General features: G+C 36.4%; 1 protein-coding gene across 1 annotated transcript in view; it reads left to right on the top strand.

The window, feature by feature from the left end:
* RGS22 (regulator of G protein signaling 22) overlaps nucleotides 1-22,078 on the top strand; it is a 179,192-nt gene extending 157,114 nt beyond the window's left edge. The window contains exons 24-27 of the mRNA XM_057735472.1: nucleotides 8,625-8,723; nucleotides 20,344-20,437; nucleotides 20,550-20,630; nucleotides 21,795-22,078. Of these exons, the coding sequence (XP_057591455.1) occupies nucleotides 8,625-8,723; nucleotides 20,344-20,437; nucleotides 20,550-20,630; nucleotides 21,795-21,805 (285 nt within the window). The 3' untranslated portion in view covers nucleotides 21,806-22,078. The remainder of the gene's footprint in view (nucleotides 1-8,624; nucleotides 8,724-20,343; nucleotides 20,438-20,549; nucleotides 20,631-21,794) is intronic.
* The last annotated feature ends 317 nt before the right edge of the window (nucleotides 22,079-22,395 follow it).

Here is a 22,395-nt window from a genome sequence, read left to right as displayed (position 1 = left end):
ATCTGAATGAGATCCTTGCTGGGTAGAGTATCCTTGATTGTAGGTTTTCCCCTTTCATCACTTTAAATATATCATGCCACTCTCTTCTGGCCTGCAGAGTTTCTGCAGAAAGATCAGCTGTTAACCTTTTGGGGGTTCACTTGTATGTTATTTGTTGTTTTTCTCTTACTGCTTTTAATATTTTTCCTTTGTGTTTAATTTTCATTAGTTTGATTAATTTGTGTCTTGGTGTGTTTCTCCTTGGGTTTATTCTGTATGGGACTCTCTGTGCTTCTTGGACTTGATTATTTCCTTTCTCATGTTGGGGAAGTTTTCAACTATAATCTCTTTAAATATTTTCTCAGACCCTTTCTTATTTTCTTCTTCTTCTGGGATGCCTATAATTTGAATGTTGGTGTGCCTAATGTTGTCCCCAGTGTCTCTGAGACTGTCTTCAATTCTTTTCATTCTTTTTTCTTTATTCTGCTTTGTGGCAGTTATTCCCCCATTCTATCTTCCAGCTCACTTACTCATTCTTCTGCCTCAGTATTCCATTACTGATTACATCTAGAGTATTTTTAATCTTGTTCATTACTGTTTGTTTGCTCTTTTGTTCTTCTAGGCTCTTGTTAAATGTTTCTTGTTTTTTCTCTGTTCTGTTTCCGAGATTTTGGATCATCTTTACTATCATTACTGTGAATTCTTTTTCAGGTAGTTTGCCTATTTCTTTTTCATTTATTTGGTCTTGTGGACTTTTATCTTGCTCCTTTGCCTGCAAGATGTTTCTCTGTTTCCTCATTTTGTCTAATTTACAGTATTTGAGGTCTCCTTTTCCTAGTCTGCTGTGTCATAGTTCCTCTTGCTTCTGTTCTCTGCCCCCTGTGTTGGGGTTGGTCCAATGTCTTGAGTAGGCTTCCTGATGGGAGGTACTGCTGCCTGTGTTCTGGTGGGTGGAGCCGAGTTGTTTCCCTCTGATGAGCAGGGCCATGTTAGGTGGTATGTTTTGGGGTGTCTATGAGCTTAGTATGACTTTAGGTAGTCTGTATGCTGATGGGTGGAATTGTGTTCCTGTCTTGTTTGTTGTTTGATGTGAGGCATCCAGCACTGTGAGCTGCAGGCAGTCAGGAGGAGCCAGGTCTTGGATTCTGGTAGAGGTCTCCATGGGAGCTCTCAGCAATTAATCTTCCCTATGGCTGGGGATCCTCTAGTTGTCCAGTATCCTGAATTTGGTGCTCCCACCCCAGAGCCTCAGGCCTGACTTCTGGTTGGGGAATCAAGACCCCGCAGGTCATTCATCCCTGCAATAAAGGGGACTTAAAAAAGAGAGAGAGACTAACTAAGCCCCAGACTCATGGTAAAAAGTTAAATCAAACAAACAAAAACTGAAACATGGAAACACATACATGCAGGAAAGAAACAAAAACAGAACCCAATGAAACATAAAGCACTAGAACAACCAGACAAAAGAACACCAAAACAAAATCAGACAATTAAAAGGAAAACCAACAAAAACAGAAAAACTTAAAAACAAAACCAGAGTGCCAATTAAAAACTGATGCAAAGAAATAAAACAGACAAAAATGATTTTAGAGAGAGAGAGAAAGGGGAAAGAAGACAGAACAACAGAAGAGCAGCATAGAAATGGAAATATAAAAAAAAGGAAGAGAAAAAAAAGACAAAACAAAACCCCAGAGAAATGGTGAAAACAAAATCAAACAAAAATAGAAATAAGGAATCACACACTTACGTAAAAGAAACAGAAACAGGACCAAATATAACAAAGAGCGAGAACCCACCGGATAAACTGAAGAACCCCAAAACAAAATCAAACAACTAGAATTAGAGCTAAGAAAAAGATAAAACCTAAAAACAAAAACCAAAACAGTGTGTCAACTGAAGAGTAAAGCAAGGAAACAGAACAAACCAGTAAAAATGATTAAAAATAAAATAAGATAAAATAAAAAGTGGTAAAACACAGAACAATAGGAAAACAGTAAAAATGGAAATATGGAAAGAAAAAATTTTAAATATATTAAAGAAAAAGTAGAAAAAATGATAAGGGAAAAGAACACAGCACAACAGAAAAGCCAACAAGAAACAGAAATATAAAAAAATAAAAAATAACAATAAAAATATATTTTATAAAATGGGAGGATCCCATAAGACTAAATTAAAAAAAAAAAAACACCAAAACAACAACAGAAAAAAAGAAAAAAGCCAGCACCAGCAACAGAATGAATCAAAACAATAGAATTAACAATAATAATTATGTTTCCTTGGGGTCTCAGCTGTAAGTGTCCTTGTATATGCCTTGAGCCACAGGCCTCCTTTGCCTCCCCAAGAGGCCCTCCTCTGCCTCTGAGTTGGACTCTGGACCTGCTGTGGGCCCTGTAGGGTCTGCTTAGACTCTGATATGGCCCAATTCCTGCATGAACTTGCCCCAGAGTCCACAGCTGCCAGCACTAGACCTTTTTCATTTGTCGGAACATTCATTGTCTACTCAGATATTCCAGACACAGGGTCTACCTAGTTGATTGTTGGGATTTAATCTGCAGCTTGTGCAGATGATGGCAAGATTTTTGATCCTCTTCCTTAGTCCCTCTGTCCCTGGCATTCACCTTTGGTTTTATCCCCACATCTGTGTGTGGTCCATCCACAGGAGTCTGGTCCTGAGGCTGCCTTGGAGCTCTTGGGTCTGCCTCAGTGAGGACAGGGTGCATCAGTGGTATGACTACTTGGATTGCGGGAACCCCGGCAGTGCCAAATGTACAGGGAAGCCAATGGCCACGGATGCAAGAGCTATGGCCCTAGTGAGGGCCTTTTCCAGTGCCTGGCATAAGGCGCATGAAGGCCAGCCCTCAGGGGGCTTTTTGTATTTCTCAGCAATCAGTGTGTGACAGCCAGCCCTGGAGAGGGCTTCCTTTATTGTTCATCTGTATGTGCTGTTGTGTGGGGAGAGAGTGGCTACAACAGTGGCTCCTCTCCCTGCATGTAATTCAAGAGTGGCTCCCTGCTTGGATTGTGGGAGCCCCGGTGGCAGTGCCCAATGTGCAGGGAAGCCGGCAGCCACAGGTGTAAGAGATATGGCCCTAGTGATGGCCAGCTTTGGCCAGTCTTTTTTTGGCACTAGGCAGCAGGCACACTATGGCCAGCCTTTGATGACTTTTCTATTACTCATTGACTGGCATGGGACAGCCAGCCCTGGAGAGGGCTTCCTTTATTGTTCATTGCAGGTGCTGAAAGAGAGGCTACAAGAGTGGCTCCTCCCCCTGCATGTGACTCAGCAGTATTGCCCTGCTTCCATGGCCACCCAGTCTTCCCTGGTAGGCACACCCTGCTGTGGATTTCTTCCCTCCCATCCGGTCAGTCCAGCTCTGCACAGCCAATAGCAGTTCTCACCCTGGGCCTGTTCTCAAGTCCCCACACTCCAGCCCCCAGCCCCCTTGCACACCTGTGAACACACATCTCAGTCTAGGGCACACAGGGCCGCAGTATGGACTGTCTGTGTATTTCTCTGTCCCATCTGCCACAGATTGGCCACCTCACCCTCTTCTGACAGCCCCAGATGCCTCCCTTCTATCCCCATCGAATTCCCCATCAGAGAGGGGGTTTCTCCAAATTCAGGAATCTCTCCTCTGCTTCAGCTCCCCCCGCCTCGGGGTGAAGGTCCTATCCCTTTTCCTCTCCTCCTTCTTCTCCCTTCTTTTTTTCATCCTACCCAGTTATGCAGGGATCTTTATAGTCCTTTCCAGGTCTTCTGCTAGTGTTGAGCTGGTTTTCTGTGAGAATTGTTGCATCTATAGATGTATCCCTGATGCATCTGTGGAGAGAGATGAACTCCACATACTTCTACTCCACTGCCATTTTAACCCTTCTGTTTTGTTCTTTTCCTGTACGTAAGGTATTGTTTCTTAAGTTCTTTCAAGATTGTTTTTTTTGTCTTTAGTTTTCAGAATTTTGATTATGATGTTTCGTGCAAATTTCTTTGGGTTGATTCTATTTGAGCGTTGCTCAAGTTCTTAAGTCTGTATGTTTATATCTTTTGCCAACTTTGGAAGAGGAGAATTCATATTCATATTATATATATGTATATATATGTATATATATACTTTCTTCATGATTCATATTCACGAACCCTTAGGTACCTTATAGCTTCATTTCTGAGAGAGTTTTGTTTTTTTCAGTCTTTTTTTAAGTTCAGTAAACTGTCAGTTTACATTTTCCTTTTAAAATTTCTTATCTGTCTCTGTTCTGAGTTTCTGCATTTATGATTTGGAGTATTATTTCATATGTGCAAATGTTTGTGCAGGAATATTTTATCCATTTTGGGCTGCTATATTAGAGTTTTCCTCTGATTCGTGATTGAAATTCTTGACTACTGTCATCAACTAAAATATTGGAGTTCTCATTTTCTGTTTATTCTTGTAATGGTTTTACATAGATATAACCTAACATTTTCTGTTCATTTTGAAATGTCTTATATTTTTCTCAGCCACCATAATAGGAAACAGTCAGAACTCTTATATACTGTGGTTGGGAGTGTACATCATTAGTCGCTTTAGAAAGCAATTTGACTTTATCCAGTAAATTAAAAGATGCACTTAGCCTTCAACTTATCAAATCTACTTATATATACAAATATCCTAGAATAATTCATGGACACAAATATCAGGAGTTATATACATGGTTTATAGCACCCATGTTTTCAATGGCAGAAAATCAGAAGCTATCCAAATGTCTTTTAACAGGAGATTGGGAAAACAAATTTGTGTAATAGAATACTGTGCTGTGATGGAAAACAAATAAACTATAACCAGAATAATAAACATAGCTATATATCAGGAGTATAATGCTGAGTGGAAAAGTTGCAAAAGAATAGGACCAGTCAGTTCTGCTTATATAAAGTTAAAATTCATATGAAACTAATTAATACAAATGTGGGAAACAATAAATAAGAAAAAGGAATGATAAACATACAAAATTTGGTATAACAGTTACCTTTGTGGGTTGGGTGGAGAGAGATGATGGGATTGGAGAGTGACATAAAGGGGAACAGAGGTACTGGTGATATTGCATTTCTTAAGCTTTGGTGGTATTGTTATTATTCATATCTTATGTGAACATTATAAATGTTTTTCTAAGTATTTAATATATAATAACATTTTTAAATGAATGATGCTACAAAAAATTATCAGATTTTCAGAAGCTTATCTTTGGTTGATGTATTCTATTGTCTGGAGTTTGAGGGTACTTCCAGTATAGAATGGGAATCAGGGAAGTCATAAGAGTGAGAAAATAGGTATAGGTGTCTGCAAAATCCTGCTTCTACTGAATCACTTCTTCACAATGTGGCTTCACATATTTTTGTTGATGTATTATTATGAGTTCTTTAACCAGGGGGCAAATATATACTTATATATATCCCATATATAGAAACCAAATGTTATTAAACTTAAATATAATTATTTTTGGATTATTTATAAATTTCTGCAGTTATTTTCCTTCCAGTGGTTTAGGTGATAAACAATAGATCAAATGATACAAAAGCTGATTTCCCCCTCAAACCAACTAGGCATCTGGCCCAATCTATGTGATCTGACAAGAAACAAAGTTCACTAAATAAAAATCCTCTCATTTACCTTCTCCAGTCCCTGGAGACAAGTCCATGTCTGACTGAGCTGCATGAATGTGATCCTAAGTTGGTAGGCTCAGGAAGGAAATATATTTGTAGAGTTGATTTAGGGAGAAAAAGTAGAATATTGTCTAACTTATGTATGCTTGGAGCGCTTTTCTGATTCCGCCTGTGGCACGTGAGTGAGTTCACAAATCAGATGAGTCTCACTTAAGTCTGCTGCATTTTCTTTCTGCATTTAGGCCTAATGTGGCCTGAATAGTCTCTCAAAAGAGCTTCCCATCCTAATCCTTTTCTTCCTTCTTTCACCAGACTTTTACTGATCATCTACTACATAGAGTTTTATTGATCATCTATTCATATGTTGATCCCTACTACATATGCTAGGGATATGAATGTAATTTACATATAGTGTAAGGGTAGATAGACACACACATACACTTAACTGGAAAGAATATAAACAAAAGACTGAAATCCCAGAAAATGAGCAATTAATTATTTGTGGGGAAAGGTAAAGGATATCAAAGAAAAGACAAAGACAAGTTTGAGTTAGTCTTAAGTAGTAGGATTTTAACAAATGGTTAAATATATACTTATTGAATAAATAATATAGAAGTAAGGAGGATCTAAAGATCTCTTACTGTATCCCAAACTCTTAGGAAGGACTTCACAGCTCTCTAAGTGCCATCCTAAGTATTTTCGGTTGGCTTAAATATATGGTAAATATATTGTCTGAAACAAAAGTTGGAACATATGGTGTGATGAGGGTAGAGAAAATCTTAAATTGCTACTTCTCCAGAAAATCCAGGATGTATGTTTATATCGTTCATATTATACTTCAGTTATAGAAATGCAAATATCCTTAAGTGATCTTCTGATCTGTCCATATCTGTCAACAGCGTTAGGTACAAATATTGACTTTTGTTTTGTAGGGTGAATAATACTAAAGAAAATATAGGAATTCTGCTTTTGAATATTCTTATTATTACAATAAACATATTGCCATCACTTGTTAGTAACTACAAATTTCGCACATTCATTTATTTTAACACCGAACGGGTAAGCTAAGGAAGATCAATAGAGTCAATGTCTGTTCCAGGATTTTATTGTCAATAAAGACAGATGAGGAAATGTTGGAAAAAGTGAATATGGAAAACTCATGATTTGTTTTTGTAACACAAAAATGTACCCTCTGAAAAAAGTTACTGTGAAAAGTATTGGATTTCTCTAGGGAACCACGGGCATGACTCTTAACCCTCTTAACCTCAATTTCATCTATCAACCAATGGTGATAATATTAATGTCACATGATTTGAGAGGGATTAATCAAAATTATATGAGTAAAAGAACATGTATTCCACTCTACAATTGTAAGGTATTATTTGATCTGAGACAATATAGTGTAGTGGATAGGAGTGCAGTTTCTAGAGATAGACTGCCTGGTTTTGAATCCTGGCCTTACCATTTATCACTTCTAATATCTCAGGGAAACCACTTCACTTCCCAAAACCTCATTTTATTTCAAGGCAATTGAGATAGTAATAGAACTTATATCACAGGATAGAATTAAATACAGTATGTGAAGCATAATACATGTCGTAGAGTATATGTTGGCTGTTATCTTATTAATACTGTATCAGTAATTGTCCTCCTTTATAACAAAAATACTAATATCACTTATATCCTTCATCTATCATTCTTATAAAGGAATCAAATGAAACTAGGTAATCTGAAGAAAGTTGTGATAGGAGAAAGAATCTCATGAAAAACTTTCATGTAGTTTAATATTAAGTACTTAAAATGAACAGTGGCAAATTCATTAACAAAGGATCAATAAAAATTTTTAAATTTTAAATGACAAAAAACAAGGTTAAAAGACAAATTGGAAAAGTGTAAAATGTATGATGTTATAAAAGTAAATCATAAATACTCAACACAAAAATAGGGCAAAGGGCATTAACAGGCAATTCACAAAACAAATACAAATGATTAAAAGCGTTAAAAGATGTTCAACCTCACTAGTGACCAAAGATATGCAGACTGGCAAAGAAGAAAATATTCAGTGTTGGTTGAGGATATGAAGAAGTGGCCTGTAAATTCATGCATTATTGGAGAAAGTGTAAAATGGTACTTTGTTTCTGAAGGGCAGTTTGACAACCTATATTGTTTAAAATATTCATTCCGTTGAATGTGGCAAATGGACTTCTAGACATTTAATCCAAAGGAGAGAAGTTTAAAAGTACACAAAGGTGTTTGTAAACCACATTATTTATGGGTAAAAATTTTAAATGACCTAAATTTCTAATAGCATATTGGTTAAATCACCTATGGTACATTCCTTTGCTAGAATATTATTTACCTGTTGAAATTATAATGTAGTTTATTCTTTAATCATTCAACAAATGTTTGAGCGCATAAGACCATTCATCCATTGAAAATGATGTAATTTATGCATTTCATCATCCAACAAATATTTGAGGATATACTGTGTGTTCTGTAGTAGGCATACTTGTTGAATGATACAAAGACCCTTTCTTTATATTCCCATTCTTTATTTATTCACAGAGAAATGTTTTCATGCTATTTTGCATGAAAAAGCAGATTTTAAAGGAGTTCGTATGGTGTGATTCCATTTGTGTGAAATTTATGCAATAAAATATCAATGTTAAAGTTGTAGATGATATCTAAGCATTTCTCTAGTGAGAAGTTTGGATGGGTGTTCATTAAAATGTTTGTAGTGGTTTTTCTTGGAAGCTAGAATTTGGGGGTGATTTTTACATTCTACTTTATAATTTCTCTCATTTATTTTTTAGTATTTTTATATTAGTATGAAAGAAAATTAAAGATCATAAAAGTGTATTATGTCATATTCATGACATTGACTTTATGAAACCTCAGGTGTGGTGCTCACCACAATATATTTTTTCAAATGATGTTATAACTTCTGAACTGTAAGTTTATGTTAATATAGTATTACCTCTTTTGGTAATAATTTAATTTAATATAATTACAGGATGGAATCAAACAATATCCAAGTACTTCAGGATCTGCTATCAAAACAGCTGCTTTAATCAGTGACCCAGGTTTAGGCCTGCAAGCATACGGCCAACAGGTAGGCAGGAAATATATCACAGATATCACTTCTTCTACAGAGCATTGGATAGCAGGGTGCAATAACTGAGTCATTTTTATAGTAGTAGAGGTATGTTTGAAAATGAGGCTAAAATTATATCACTAAAAGAGATTAGAAGAGAATTTCCCAGAGCCTTCAGAGAACATTAAAATTTCAGCTGATCCTGGACAGCATAATCAGGGAAAGTAATTTCTTGGTACATATGAAGATTTTAGTGGCAGAAGTTGAAATAACTATATTATTGGAAAAGAGATAATGATATAGAATAAGAGAATATATATAGGTTGATATATTCTTGGGTCAAGAGAAGAAAGAAGAATGTCAAATACTAGTTTCAGTTTTTTAATTCTTTGAAGTGGTCATAAAATTGGCTAGTACATGATCATCAACTAATACACATAGTGTTTTTATGTTTATATTTACATTTATAACATACATTAATATCATGTGCCAGAAATTTCATGAGTTTAATTTAAAGACTGGTATTGAAAGTGTTTGTATGATAGGATAATAGTAGCTTAAGAAATAATCTTTTTTGATAATTGAGAATGTCAAATGTGTTCAGCTACCCAGCTAAGATAACTGATAGATTATGAAGCTATTATTGAGAGAAGAAAAATGTCCAATTTTATGGAACTGTATGTTGAAAAAGGTATATCTAAAAGTGTGTGATACCTAATAATGCCATTTGGAAGTACATTTATTAGCAAATGACTAGCATTAAGTTTCAGAAACACTGTGTAAAAAAGGGGGGAGATATGGGATTAGAGATATTAGGCCTCCAATTTTTACTCTGTCACTTACAAGTCAGTATTACTTTGAAGCCTAAAAAAAACTCACTTCTCCTTTGAGCGCGTTTCCTTATCTATTAAAAAGAGAGAGAGAATAGGTGATGATGATGATGATGATGATGATGATGATATCCTGTCATATATCTTAAGACTTTTGTAAGAAACTAAAATGCTTTTGGAAACCAGACATTTTATAAATATAAATAATTATTATTGTTGCTATTTAAGGTATACATCTTGAATTACTCTAGTAATTGGTAAAATAATAATACACTGTGATTTTGCAAGTGTGGATGCTCTGTATATGCATTTGTCTCAGATAGATTTTGCACACTGAAAAATGGTAATTGATCCAAAAAACTTGGATCTTTCCTAAGCACCTAAATTCATAGTCGAATTGAATGTACAAATGTGACTGAATAGCTGTCAAGAAATCTATAAAACTTTTGCAACATTGATTCATTGAGAAATAGTACATCATAACTCTCACATCTCTGCTCCCCACCCCACCCCCAACCTAGGGCCAAGGAGTTAAACATTTTAGATCAAGGGCCTAGACCAGCCCCAAGACCACAGCAGCCTGGCAGCCAGCTCTGAGGCCAGATCCACCAACTGATAGGCCAGCACCATCCTGGGATGCCCTGGGCCATAGCCCCACCAATCAGCAGGCCTACATTAGCTCCAGGACCCCTGGCTCAAAAGCCAGTCTCATGACCTGGTCCTGCCAACTGGTGGACCAAGAACGGGACTTCCTTGATCTTGCAGCCAGCTATGCCAGAACCTAGCCCCCCCTACCAGTGGCTGGCAGTCCCTACACAAGGCAGGTCCTGGCAACCAACCAGACAGGGGCCCAGCCACACCTACCAATACACCCATAGTAGTCAGCCTGCCACAACAGAAGGACCCAGGCAGTCCACAAAGAGAGCACCCCTGAATCATAAACATCTGGTGGCCAGACAGGAGTGCACTTCTGGCCCCATAGTATGTTTCCTACATATGACCACTTCTCTAATATCTGGAAAAATAAACAACCTACAAAATGCATAGAAATAAAACAGTGAATAGGCAAAATGAGGTGACAAAGAAATATGTTCCAAACGGAGGAATAACATAAAACTCTAGAAGAAGAACTAAGTGGAGATAAGCAATCTATTCAATAAAGAGTTTAAGGTAATGATCATAAAGTTGCTCAAAGAACTTGGGAGAAGAATGGATGAAAAGAGTTAGAAGTTTTTAACAAAGAGTTAGAAAATATAAAGATGAATCAAAAAAAGCCAAAGAATACAACTGAAATTAAAAATACACTAGAGGAAATCACCAGTAGGTTAGATGATACAGAGGAACAGATCAGTGAACTGGAAGACAGAGTAGTGGAAATCACTGAAGTGGAACAGAAAAAAGAATTAATGAGGACAATTTAAGAAACCTCTGGGACAGCATCAGCCATACTAACATTCACATTATAGGGGTCCAGAAAGAGAAGAAAGAGAGAGAAAGGGCTGGAGAACATATTTGAGCATGTAATAGCTGAAAATTTCCCTAACCTGGAAAAGGAAACAGACATCCAGGCCTGGGAAGCACAGAGAATCCCAAACAAGATCAGCCCAAAGAGGATTGTACCAAGACACATTCTGATTAAAATGGACAAATTAAATATAAAAAGAGACAATTAAAAGCATCAAGGAAAAAACAACAAGTTATGTACAAGTGAACTCTGATTAGGCTATCAGCTGACTTTTCAGCAGAAACTCTACAGGCCAGATGGGAATGGCATGATATATTTAAAGTGATGAAAGGGAAAACCCTACAGCCTATGCAGCAAGGCTTTTATTCAGATTTAAAGGAGATATCAAAAGTTTTACAGAAAAACAAAAGTTAACAGAGTTTAGCACCACGAAACCAACCTTACAAGAAATGTTAAAGGGACTCCTCTACATGGAAAAGAAAAGGCCACAACTAGAAATGTGAAAAGTACAAAAGGAAAAATACCATTGTTAAAGGCAAATATACAGTAAAGGTAGTATACTAACAACTTATAAAGCTAGTAGGAAGGTTAAAAAATAAAAGTCATAAAATCATCTAGAACTTCCCTGGTGGCGCAGTGGTTATGAATCTGCCTGCCAATGCAGGAGACACAGATTCAAACCCTGATCTGGGAGGATCCCACATGCTGCGGAGCAACTAAGCCTGTGAGCCACAACTACTGAGCCTGTGCTCTAGAGCCCGCAAGCCACAACTACTGAGTCCAAGTGCCACAACTACTGAAGCCCGAGTGCCTAGAGCCCATGCTCCGCAACAAGAGAAACCACTGCAATGAGAAGCCCATGCACTGCAACAAAGAGTAGCCCCTGCTCACAACAACTAGAGAGAGCCTGTGCTCAGCAATGAAGACCCAATGCAGCCAAAATTAATTAACTAATTAATTAATTAAAAAATAGTTTTAGCAAAAAAAACTCATCTATAGCCACAATATGTAGTTAAGGGATACAGAAAACAAAATGATGTAAAATATGAAGTCATAACTAGTAAATTTGGGTGGGGAGCAGTAAAAAAGCAGGGTTGTTAAAATGCATTTGATCCTAAGAGATCAGAAACATAAAATAACCATATAGAGAGAGATTTCTGTATATAAACTTCATGGTAACCATAAACCAAAAACCTATAATAGATACACACACAAAGGAAAAAAAGGAACACAAATATAATGCTAAAATTGTCATCAAATAAAAAGGGAAAAGAAAAAAAGAAGAAAGGGAAGAAAATGAACTACAGACAACCCCAAAACAAATAATAGAATGTCAATAAAGATGTACCAATCAAAAATTACTTTTGATTGGGAGATCAAGATGGCAGGATAGGAGGATGCTGAACTTAGCTCCCCAATGAACATATCAAAAATACATCTACTGTGGAACAGTTCTCAGTGAGAACAACCTGTAGATTTGCAGAAAGACTGTTCTACAACCAAGGCTGTAAGGAAAGATCTACAGAGTCAGGTAGGAAGTGAGGGGAAGCAATCAGGTCAGGACCTGCACCTCCAGAAAGAGACACAGAAGAGGAGGGGGATACCATGGGCTCAGAGATCCTTCCTGGGGAGTAAGGGGTTCAAAGTATATACTGGGAACCCCAGCTCTGAGACCCAACATGAGGAAGACAAGTCCCCTTTGCTAGTTTGAAAACCAATAGGACTTACTGAAGGGCCATAAGAAACCTAGACTTCCCTTATGCTTGCTTACTCCCAAAGGAAAAAAAGGTGGAGGAAGCAGATTGAAACTACCCAGAACTCTGGCCAGCTTCCCATGGCCATCCCAGCACCTGCTCTGGCCCCTCTTTGTTTGGTGATCTTTCCCTCTAGGGTGAACATGCCATTGTCAGGAGGAAAGAGAGTGCACATTTAGAGGGCAAGGAATCAGACCTGACCCTCAGTACTTCTGCTCCAGCAACTTTGGACCTCCACCCCCATCCCTGATAGGGTGGTGATGGCCACTGAGCATAGGAGAGGCCCTTGCTTATACCTGGTGATAACTCTAGTCCACAAAGGTGATAGCTGCCACAGCACCCTGGGGGAAGACATGACCTGTGCTCACTTCATATCCAGCCCTCCTACCAAACCACTGGGATCATGATGACTGCATAGGGTCTTCTCTAAGCGGAAATAAAAGGATACAACAAGAAGAGTTTATAGAAAAGGAAAACCCTCACTAATAAAATAAAATATATAGTAAAGGCTGTGAATCAACCATCTAAATAAGCTAGTATGAAGATTAATAGACAAAACTCATAAAATCAACTATAACTAAATAAATGGGGCTAATCATGAAGATGTAAAATATGAAATCAAAAAACAGAATGTAGGGGAGGGGAGTAAAAACTGTTGATCTTTTAGAATATGTTTGAACTGAAATGACTATCAGTTTAAAACAGATATAGTTGTACATCAACATATATGAACCCCATTAAAACCACAAATCAATAATCTACAATAAACATACAGAAATTGGAGAGAGAGGAACACAAGCATACAACTAAAGAAAATCATCAAGCAACAAGGGAATAAACTAAAAGAAGAAGAAAACATAAGAACTACAAAAACAATCAGAAAACAAATAACAAAATAAGTACATACTTATCAATAATCCCCTTTTTTTTTTTGGCTGTGTTGGGTCTTCATTGCTGCATGCAGGCTTTCTCTAGTTGCAGCAAGAGGAGGCTACTCTTTGTTGCAGTGCATGGGCTTCTCATTGCAGTGGCTTCTCTTGTTGAAGAGTGCGGGCTCTAGGCACTCAGGCTTCAGTAGTTGTGGCAGGCAGGCTCAGTAGTTGTAGCCTGTGGGCTCTAGAGTGCAGTCTCAGTAGTTGTGGCACTTGGGCTTAGTTGCTCCGTGGCATATGGAATCTTCCTGGACCAGGGACTGAACCCATGTCCCCTGCACTGGCAGGCAGATTCTTAACCTCTGCACAACCAGGGAAGTCCCAATAATCACTTTAATGTCAATGGACTAAATACTCCAATGAAAAGACATAGGGTGGCTGATTGGATTAAAAAACAAGATCCATTAATATGTTGCTTACAAGAGAGTCACATCAGAGCTAAAGACACACAGACTGAAAGTAAGGAGATGGAAAAAGAAGTTTCATGCAAATGGAAATGACAAATTTCCAGTAGCAATACTCATATCAGACAAAATAAACTTAAAAGAGACTATAACAAAAGAAAAAGAAGAGCATTATATAATGATAAAAGGATTACTACAAGAAGAGAACAGTATACTCTGTAACATACATGCACCCAATACAGGAGCAACTAAATATATAAAGCAAATATTAACAGACCTAAAGGGAGAAATTGACAATAATATAATAATAGTAGGAGTAGTCCACTGACATCAAAGGACAGATCATTCAGAAAGAAAATCGATATGGCATAAGTGGTCTTAAATAACACAATAGACCAGTTGGACTTATTAGATATCTATAGGACGTTATATCCTAAAACAGCAGAATACACATTCTTTTTGAATGCACATGTAACATTCTCAAGGATAAATCACATGTTAGGCCACAAAACAAGTCTCAACACATTTAAGAGGCTAGAAATTATATCAAGCATTTTTTCCTACCAAACATTATGAAATGAGAAATCAATTAAGAAAGAAAAGTGGGAAAAGAATGAACAACAATCTACTTAAAAACCAATGGGTCAATGAAGAAATCAAAGAGGAAACTAGAAAATACCTCAAGGTAAATGAAAATGGAAACACAACACTCAAAAATGTATGGGATGCAAAGACACAGTAATCAAAATAGCATGGTATTGGCACAAAAACAGACATATAGATCGATGGAACAGAACAGAGAGCTCAGAAATAAACCCACACACCTATGGTCAATTAAACTTTGACAAAGAAGCCAAGAATATACAATGGGAAAAAGACAGTCTCTTCAGCAAGTGGTGTTGGGAAAGTTGGACAGTCACAGGTAAATCAATAAAGTTAAAACACACCCTCACACCATACACAAAAATGAACTCCAAATGGCTTAAAGACTTAAACATAAGACATGACACTGTAAAACTCCTAGAAGAGATCATAGGTAAAACATTCTTTCACATAAATTGTACCAATGTTTTCTTAGGTCAGTCTCCCAAGGCAATAGAAATAAAAGCAAAAATAAACAAATTGAGTGAATAGCACTGATGAGCTTTTGCACAGCAAAGAAAACCATAAACATAAGGAAAAGACAGCCTATAGAATGGGAGAAAATATTTGCAAATTATATGACCAACAGGGGCTTAATTTCTAAAATATAAAAACAGCTCATACAACTCAACAACAACAACAAAAAACCAAATAACCCAATTGAAAAATGGGCAGAAGACCTAAATAGACGTTTGTCAAAAGAAGAAATACAGATGGCCAACAGGCACATGAAAAGATGCTCACCATTGCTTATCATTGGAGAAATGCAAATCAAAACTACAATTAGGTACCACCTCACACCAGTCAGAATGGCCATCATTTTAAAAGTCTGCAAAAAAACAAATGTTGGAGAGGATGTGGGGAAAAGAGAACCCTCCTACACTGTTGGTGGGAATGTAAATTGGTACAACCACTATGGAAAACAGTATGGAATTTCCTCAAAAAACTAAAAATATAGTTGCCATATGATCCAACAATCCCACTCCTGGGCGTATATGAGGACAAAACTATAATTCAAAAAGATATATGCACCCCTATGTTCATAGAAGCACTATTTACAATAGCCAAGACATGGAAACAATGTAAATGTCCATCAACAGATGAATAAAGATTTGGTACATACATACAATGGAATACTACTCAGCCATAAAAAAGAATGAAACAATGCTATTTGCAGTAACATGGATGGACCTAGAGATTATCATACTAAGTGAAGTAAGTCAGAAAAGGAAAGACAAATACTATATAATATCACTTATATGTGGAATCTAAAATATGATGCAAATGAACTTATCTACAAAGCAGAAACAGACTCACAGACATAGAGAACAGACTTGTGGTTGCCAAGGAAGAAGGGGGTGGGGGAAGGATAGAGTGGGAGTTTGGGGTTAGCAGATGCAAACTAGTATATATAGAATGGATAAGCAACAAGGTCCTACTGTATAGCACAAGGAACTATGTTCAATATCTTGTAATAAGCCATAATGGAAAAGAATATTTAAAAGATTGTACATATGTGTGTGTATATTATATATCTATATAACTGAATCACTTTGCTGTACAGAAGAAATTAACACAACATTGTAAATTAGCTATACTTCAATTTTTTTAAACTGTATGGGGTGCAGAAAAAGCAATTCTAAGAGGACAGTTTATAGTCATACAGGCCTTCCTCAAGAAAGAAGAAAAGTCTTGAATAAACAACCTAACCTGCCATCTAACAGAATTAGAAAAAGAACAAATGAAGCCCAAAGTCACAGAAGGAAGGAAATAATAAAGACCAGAGAGGAAATAAATAAGATAGAGACCAAAAAAAGTAAACAAAAGATCAATGAAACTAAGTGCTGGCTTTTGAAAAGATTAATGAAATTGATAAACCTTTAGCAAAACTCATCAATAAAAAATTAGAAAGGACTCGAATCAATAAAATCAGAAATGAAAAAGGAGAAATTACATTGGCACCATAGAAATACAAAGGATTATAAGAGAATACTACAAACAATTATATGTCATTAAAATGGACAATCCAGATGAAATGGACAAATTCCTAGAAATGTATGATATCTCAAGACTGAATCAGGAAGAAATAGGAAATAGGAACAGACCAATTAACAGTAATGAAATTGATTCAGTAATCAAAAAAGTCCAGGACCAGATGGTTTTACATGTGAATTCTATCAAATATTTAGAAAAGAGTTAACACCTATCCTTCTCAAACTATTTCAAAACTTTGCAGAGGAAGGAATGCTTCCAACTCAATCTATGAGTCCAGCATCACCCTGATACCAAAACTGGACATATCACACATGAAAAAATTACAGACCAATATTACTGATGAGCATAGCTGTGAAAATCCTCAGCAAAGTATTGGGAAACCAAATTCAACAATATGTTAAATGGATCGTACACCATGATCATGTGGTATTTGTCACATGGATACAGGATGGTTCAGTATTTGCAAATCAGTCACTGTGATACACCACATTAACAAACTGAAGAATAAAAATCATATGATCATCTCCATAGATGCAGAAAAAGCTTTTGACAAAATTCACATTCATTGATGATAAAAATACTCAACAAATGGGTATAGAGGAACATGCCTCAACATAATAAAGGCTATATATGACAGGTGCACTGCTAACATCATACTCAATGATGGAAAGCTGAAAGCATTTCCTCTAAGATCAGGACAAAGACAAGTATACCCACTCTGGTCACTTTTATTCAACATAGTATTGGAAGTCCTAGCCACAGCAGTTAGGCAAGAAAAAGAAATAAATAGAATCCAAATTGGAAAGGAAGAAGAAAAACCATCACTATTTACAGATGGCATGATACTGTATGTAGAAAATTCTATAAATTCCATCAAAAAAACTACTAGAACTCATCAGTGAATTCAGCAAAGTTTCAGGATACAAAATTAATATACAGAAATCTGTTGCATTTCTGCACAATAACAGCAAACTATCAGAAAGAGAAATGAAAACAATCCTTTCCACAATCACATTCAAAAGAATAAAATAACTGGGAATAAATCTAACAAAGGGTATAAAAGATTTATGCTCAGAAAATTATAAAGTACTGATGAAAGTAATTGAGGATGACACAAACAGATGGAAAGATATAATGTGCTCATGGATTGAAAGAATTAATATTGTTAAAATGATCACAATACCCAAGGCAATCTAGAGATTCAGTGCAATGCTTATCAAAATCCCAGTGGCATTCATCACAGAAATAGAACAAATAATTCTAAAAATTATGTAGAAATGCAAAAGACCTCGAATAGCTGGAACACTTTTAAGATAGCTGGAACAATTTTAAGGAAGAAGGATAAAAACAGGAGATATCACACATGCTCATTTCAAACTATACTATAAAGCTACTATCTTCGAAACAGTATAGTACTGCCACAAAATCATACACATATATCAATGGAACTGAATAAAGAGCCCAGAAATTATTCCACACTGATATGTGCAATTAATCTATAACAAAGGAGGCAAGAATATGCAATGGGGAAGAGACAGCCTCTTCAATAAATGGTGTCGGGAAAACTGAACAGCTACATGCAAAAGAATCAAACTGGACTACTTTCTCACACTATATACATAAATAATCTCAAAAGGATTAAAGACAAATATAAGACCTGAAGCTGTAAAACTTCTAGAAGAAAACATAGACAGTATATTCTTTGACATCTGTCTTAGTAAAATTTTTGCTGTCAAATGCTGTACACCCTGACTTAATAAAATTTTTGGATATGTCTCCTTAGGCAAAGGAAACAAAAGCAAAAATAAACAAATGGCACCACACTGAACTAAAAAGCTTTTGCACAGCAAATGAAACTATCAAAAAAACAAAAAGGTCGCCTACTGAATTGGAAAAGATATGTGTAAACAGTATATCCAACGGGTTAATATCCAAAATATACAAAGCACTCATACAACTCTACATCGAAAAAGCAAACAACCCATAAAAAAATGGGACAGAGGACCCAAATATACATTTTTTCAAAGAACACATACAGGTGGCCAACAGGCACATGAAAAGATGTTCAACATCACTAATCATCAGAAAATGCAAATCTAAATCACAATGATATATCACCTCACATTCCAGATGGTTATTATAAAAACAAAACAAAAAATAACAAGTGTTGGCAAGGATGTGGAGAAAATGCAATCCTTGTACACTGTTGTAGGGAATGTAAATTGGTGTAACCACTATGGAAAATAGTATGGAGATTCCTCAGAAACTTAAAACTAGAACTATCATATGATCCAGCAATTCCACTGCTGAGTATTTATCTGAGGAAAACCAAAACACTGCTTCTGAAAGATACATGCACCCCTTTGTTCATTGTAGCATTATTTACAATAGCCAAGATATGGAAGCAACCTAAGTGCCAATCAATATATGGATGGATAAAGAAGAAGTGATACACACACACACACACACACACTGGAATATTACTCAGCCATAAAAAGAATGAAATCTTGCCATTTGTGATAACATGATGGACCTAGAGGGTATTATGCTAAGTGAAATAAATTATACAGAGATAGACAAATAATGCATGATTTCACTTGTATGTGGCATCAAAAAACCAAACAAATGAACAAAGAGAACCAAACAGAAACAGAGTCATAGACACAGAGAACAAACAGATGGTTGCCAGAGGGGAGGGTATTGGTGGGAAGAGAGAAATGGGTAAGTGGTAGCAAGAAGTACAAACTTTCAGTTACAAAATAAATGAGTCACAGGCATGAAATGTGTAGTGTGGGGAATATAGTCAATAATTATGTAATATCTTTATATGGTGACAGATGACAACTAGACTTATCACAATGATCATTTTTAAATGTATAGAAATATCAAATAATCAATATGTTGTGCACCAGGAACTAACATAGTGTTGTAGGTCAATTATACTTCAAAAACAAACAAACAAACACATAGAAAAAGAGATCAGATTTGCGGCTACCAGAGGTGGAGGGTGGAGGGAGGGTGAATTAGATGAAGGTAATCAAAAGTACAAATTTCTACTTATAAGATAAATAAGAACTAGGTAGGTAATGTACAACATAATATAAATAATTAACACTGCTGTATGTTACAAATGAAAGCTGTTGAGAGAATAAATCCTACAACTTCTCATCATAGGGAAAATTTTTTTTCTATTTCTTTGATATTATATCTATATGAGATAATAGGTGTTTTCTAAACCTCTTGTGATCATTTCATGATATATCTAAGTCAGATCATTATTGTTGTGCACCTTTAAGTGCTATATTTCAATTATATCTCAATAAAACTAGAAGAAAAATTTAATTATTAAAAATTTAGGTCAAAGCTATAGAAAAGTACTTTTACTTCATCATAAATATACCTACATAAATGTAGATCAATAACAATTTGTGGTGCCCAGTTAAAAGATTAATTGGTAAGTTCTGTTTGTGAAAATTCATATAAATTTATGAAATGTGCATGTTTATGTTTCAACAATAAAAGGTTTAAATGAGGGAGCTGACATAAGCTATATTACCTTTAGTCTATTTCCTGGGGCAAATATTTCCAAAATTAATTTTGAAAATTGTTTTTATAGCCAACTTGGTGCTACTCAAAGTATATAGAAGCCTTAGAACAGGAAAGGATTCTTCTTAAAATTCAAGAAGAACTAGAAAGAAAGTTGTTTGCAGGTAATTTTTGCTCTTTGCTTATAGGATTGCTTTGTTATATCACAGATTAATATTAGAGGACTTTGCTAATGATTACTTCACTGTTTCCCTTATTTCTCTTATTTTCGTGTAGCCACACCATCTTTTACAAATTTCAAGTCTACTGCTTCCACTATGTCTTTGAAAAAGACCATATCTTCCCACAACATCCAGAGTGAGTTTCATGTGAGAGTCTGCCTTCAGTTCTTTCTTCCTTATCTTTAGAACTCTACCTCTCACCTAGCCATCTGGAGAGGGCAGGAAGGGATGAGGACTGATTCCATCCCAACTGCTCTGACTCCCAAGTCAGGAGAATTTCAGAGTGTGTATGTCCCATCTCTCTGTCTCTGTTTTTTCTCCTCTACTGAGGAGGAAAGACTATGACATATACCCAAAACTGCATCCCATTTCCAGAGTGACAGCACTCATGGGAGTGTATACCCTGCTGCTGATAGGTACAAGATAAGTCAGAGACTGCATTGATCAGTCCCATCCATGTCCCTCTGACTCACAGACTAGTGCACATGCACACTTGCACAGTGCACACACACAACACACACACACACACACACACACACACACACACTTATACTCTCCAGTAACAAATTGATGGGTAGGAGCACCTTGCCTCCCTTTTGAATGGCACAGCCTCCTGAATTGGAAGGCCCTTAGGGAATGACCATTTATTGCTTCTATCTACTCCTTATCTAGTCTTCTGTTCCACAAAACATTTATGGAAGAATGGGCTCAGTTTCCCAAGATTTCCCAAGCTGAATTTTTCTAAGTTCTGTCTTCCCAAGATGGGAATGTAAGAAGGAACTGAAAATAAAGAACTGGAAATCAAGCCGGGGTCCTTTTCTCCTGCAGATGCTGATGTGACTATACAGTTTTGATCAGATACTGATGTTAGAGTTTAACAATGTCCTTACAAAGTCATATAATAGTATAATGTAATGTGTGTGTAACCCATTGACCTAATACTTAAAGAACCCAGTAAAAGTCCCCTTTTTCTTACCTTCCATGTTGTAGCTTAGATTTTTGTTTCTCAAAATCCTTAGTTTTCTGGTTCTTGGGAGGGTTTGATGAGCAGGCCTTTATGGTCTTAGCCTGCTTATCTTTTTTTCTCTTCTGATTTATCCCTATCAGTGTGTCCTCTGTCCTTTCCCCCATCCCTTAGACCAACCTCACCATGCCTCTAACATTTAGGGTGCGCTGACACGTTTGTTAACTTTTTTGATCCTTCTTACAACTCTGTGTAAGCTTTTGTTTTTGTTGTTTTGGATTTAAATTTTCTCAAGCTGTTTATGTTTCAATCATTTCTTGTTCTTTTTTTTTGCAGGAATTCTTTAAACCAAATTTAAGTAACATGGAAGCTCAAGTGGTTTTTTGACAGTCTGCTCTAGAGCAATCCTATCATCCAAATAAAGTTTGGCTTGTTTTATTTCCACAGTTTGAAAACTACAGCTCTTCTGTACACATGACATATAAGACTATAAAAAACTTTTAACTTAGAATAAAACATCTTCTATCTAGGTTAGAAGAATAAAAATGTTTTGCTTATCTCAGACCTTAAGGAACTATGTTTTGCTCCTCAAGTAGTCTCTCAACAAATATTCCTTGAGTATTCACTACACAGTTGACCCTTGCATGACACGGGTTTGAACAGCACAGGTTCACTTATATGCAGATATTTTTCATTCTTTTTTTTTTTTTTTTCTTTTTTGGCACACGGGCTTAGTTGCTCCGCGGCATGTGGGATCTTCCTGGAGCTGGGATCGAACCCATGACCTCTGCATTGGCAGGCGGATTCTTAACCACTGCGCCACCTAGGAAGCCCAATGCAGATATTTTTCAATAGTAAACATTACAGTACTACAAGATCTGTGGTTGGCTGAATCCACAGATGCAAAATTGCACATACAGAGGAACCATGGATATGG

The sequence above is a fragment of the Hippopotamus amphibius genome, chromosome 5 (assembly GCF_030028045.1).
Source record: "Hippopotamus amphibius kiboko isolate mHipAmp2 chromosome 5, mHipAmp2.hap2, whole genome shotgun sequence".
Taxonomy (NCBI): domain Eukaryota; kingdom Metazoa; phylum Chordata; class Mammalia; order Artiodactyla; family Hippopotamidae; genus Hippopotamus; species Hippopotamus amphibius.
Note: the sequence above shows the minus strand (reverse complement) of the source record. Positions and strands in the feature narration are given on the sequence as shown.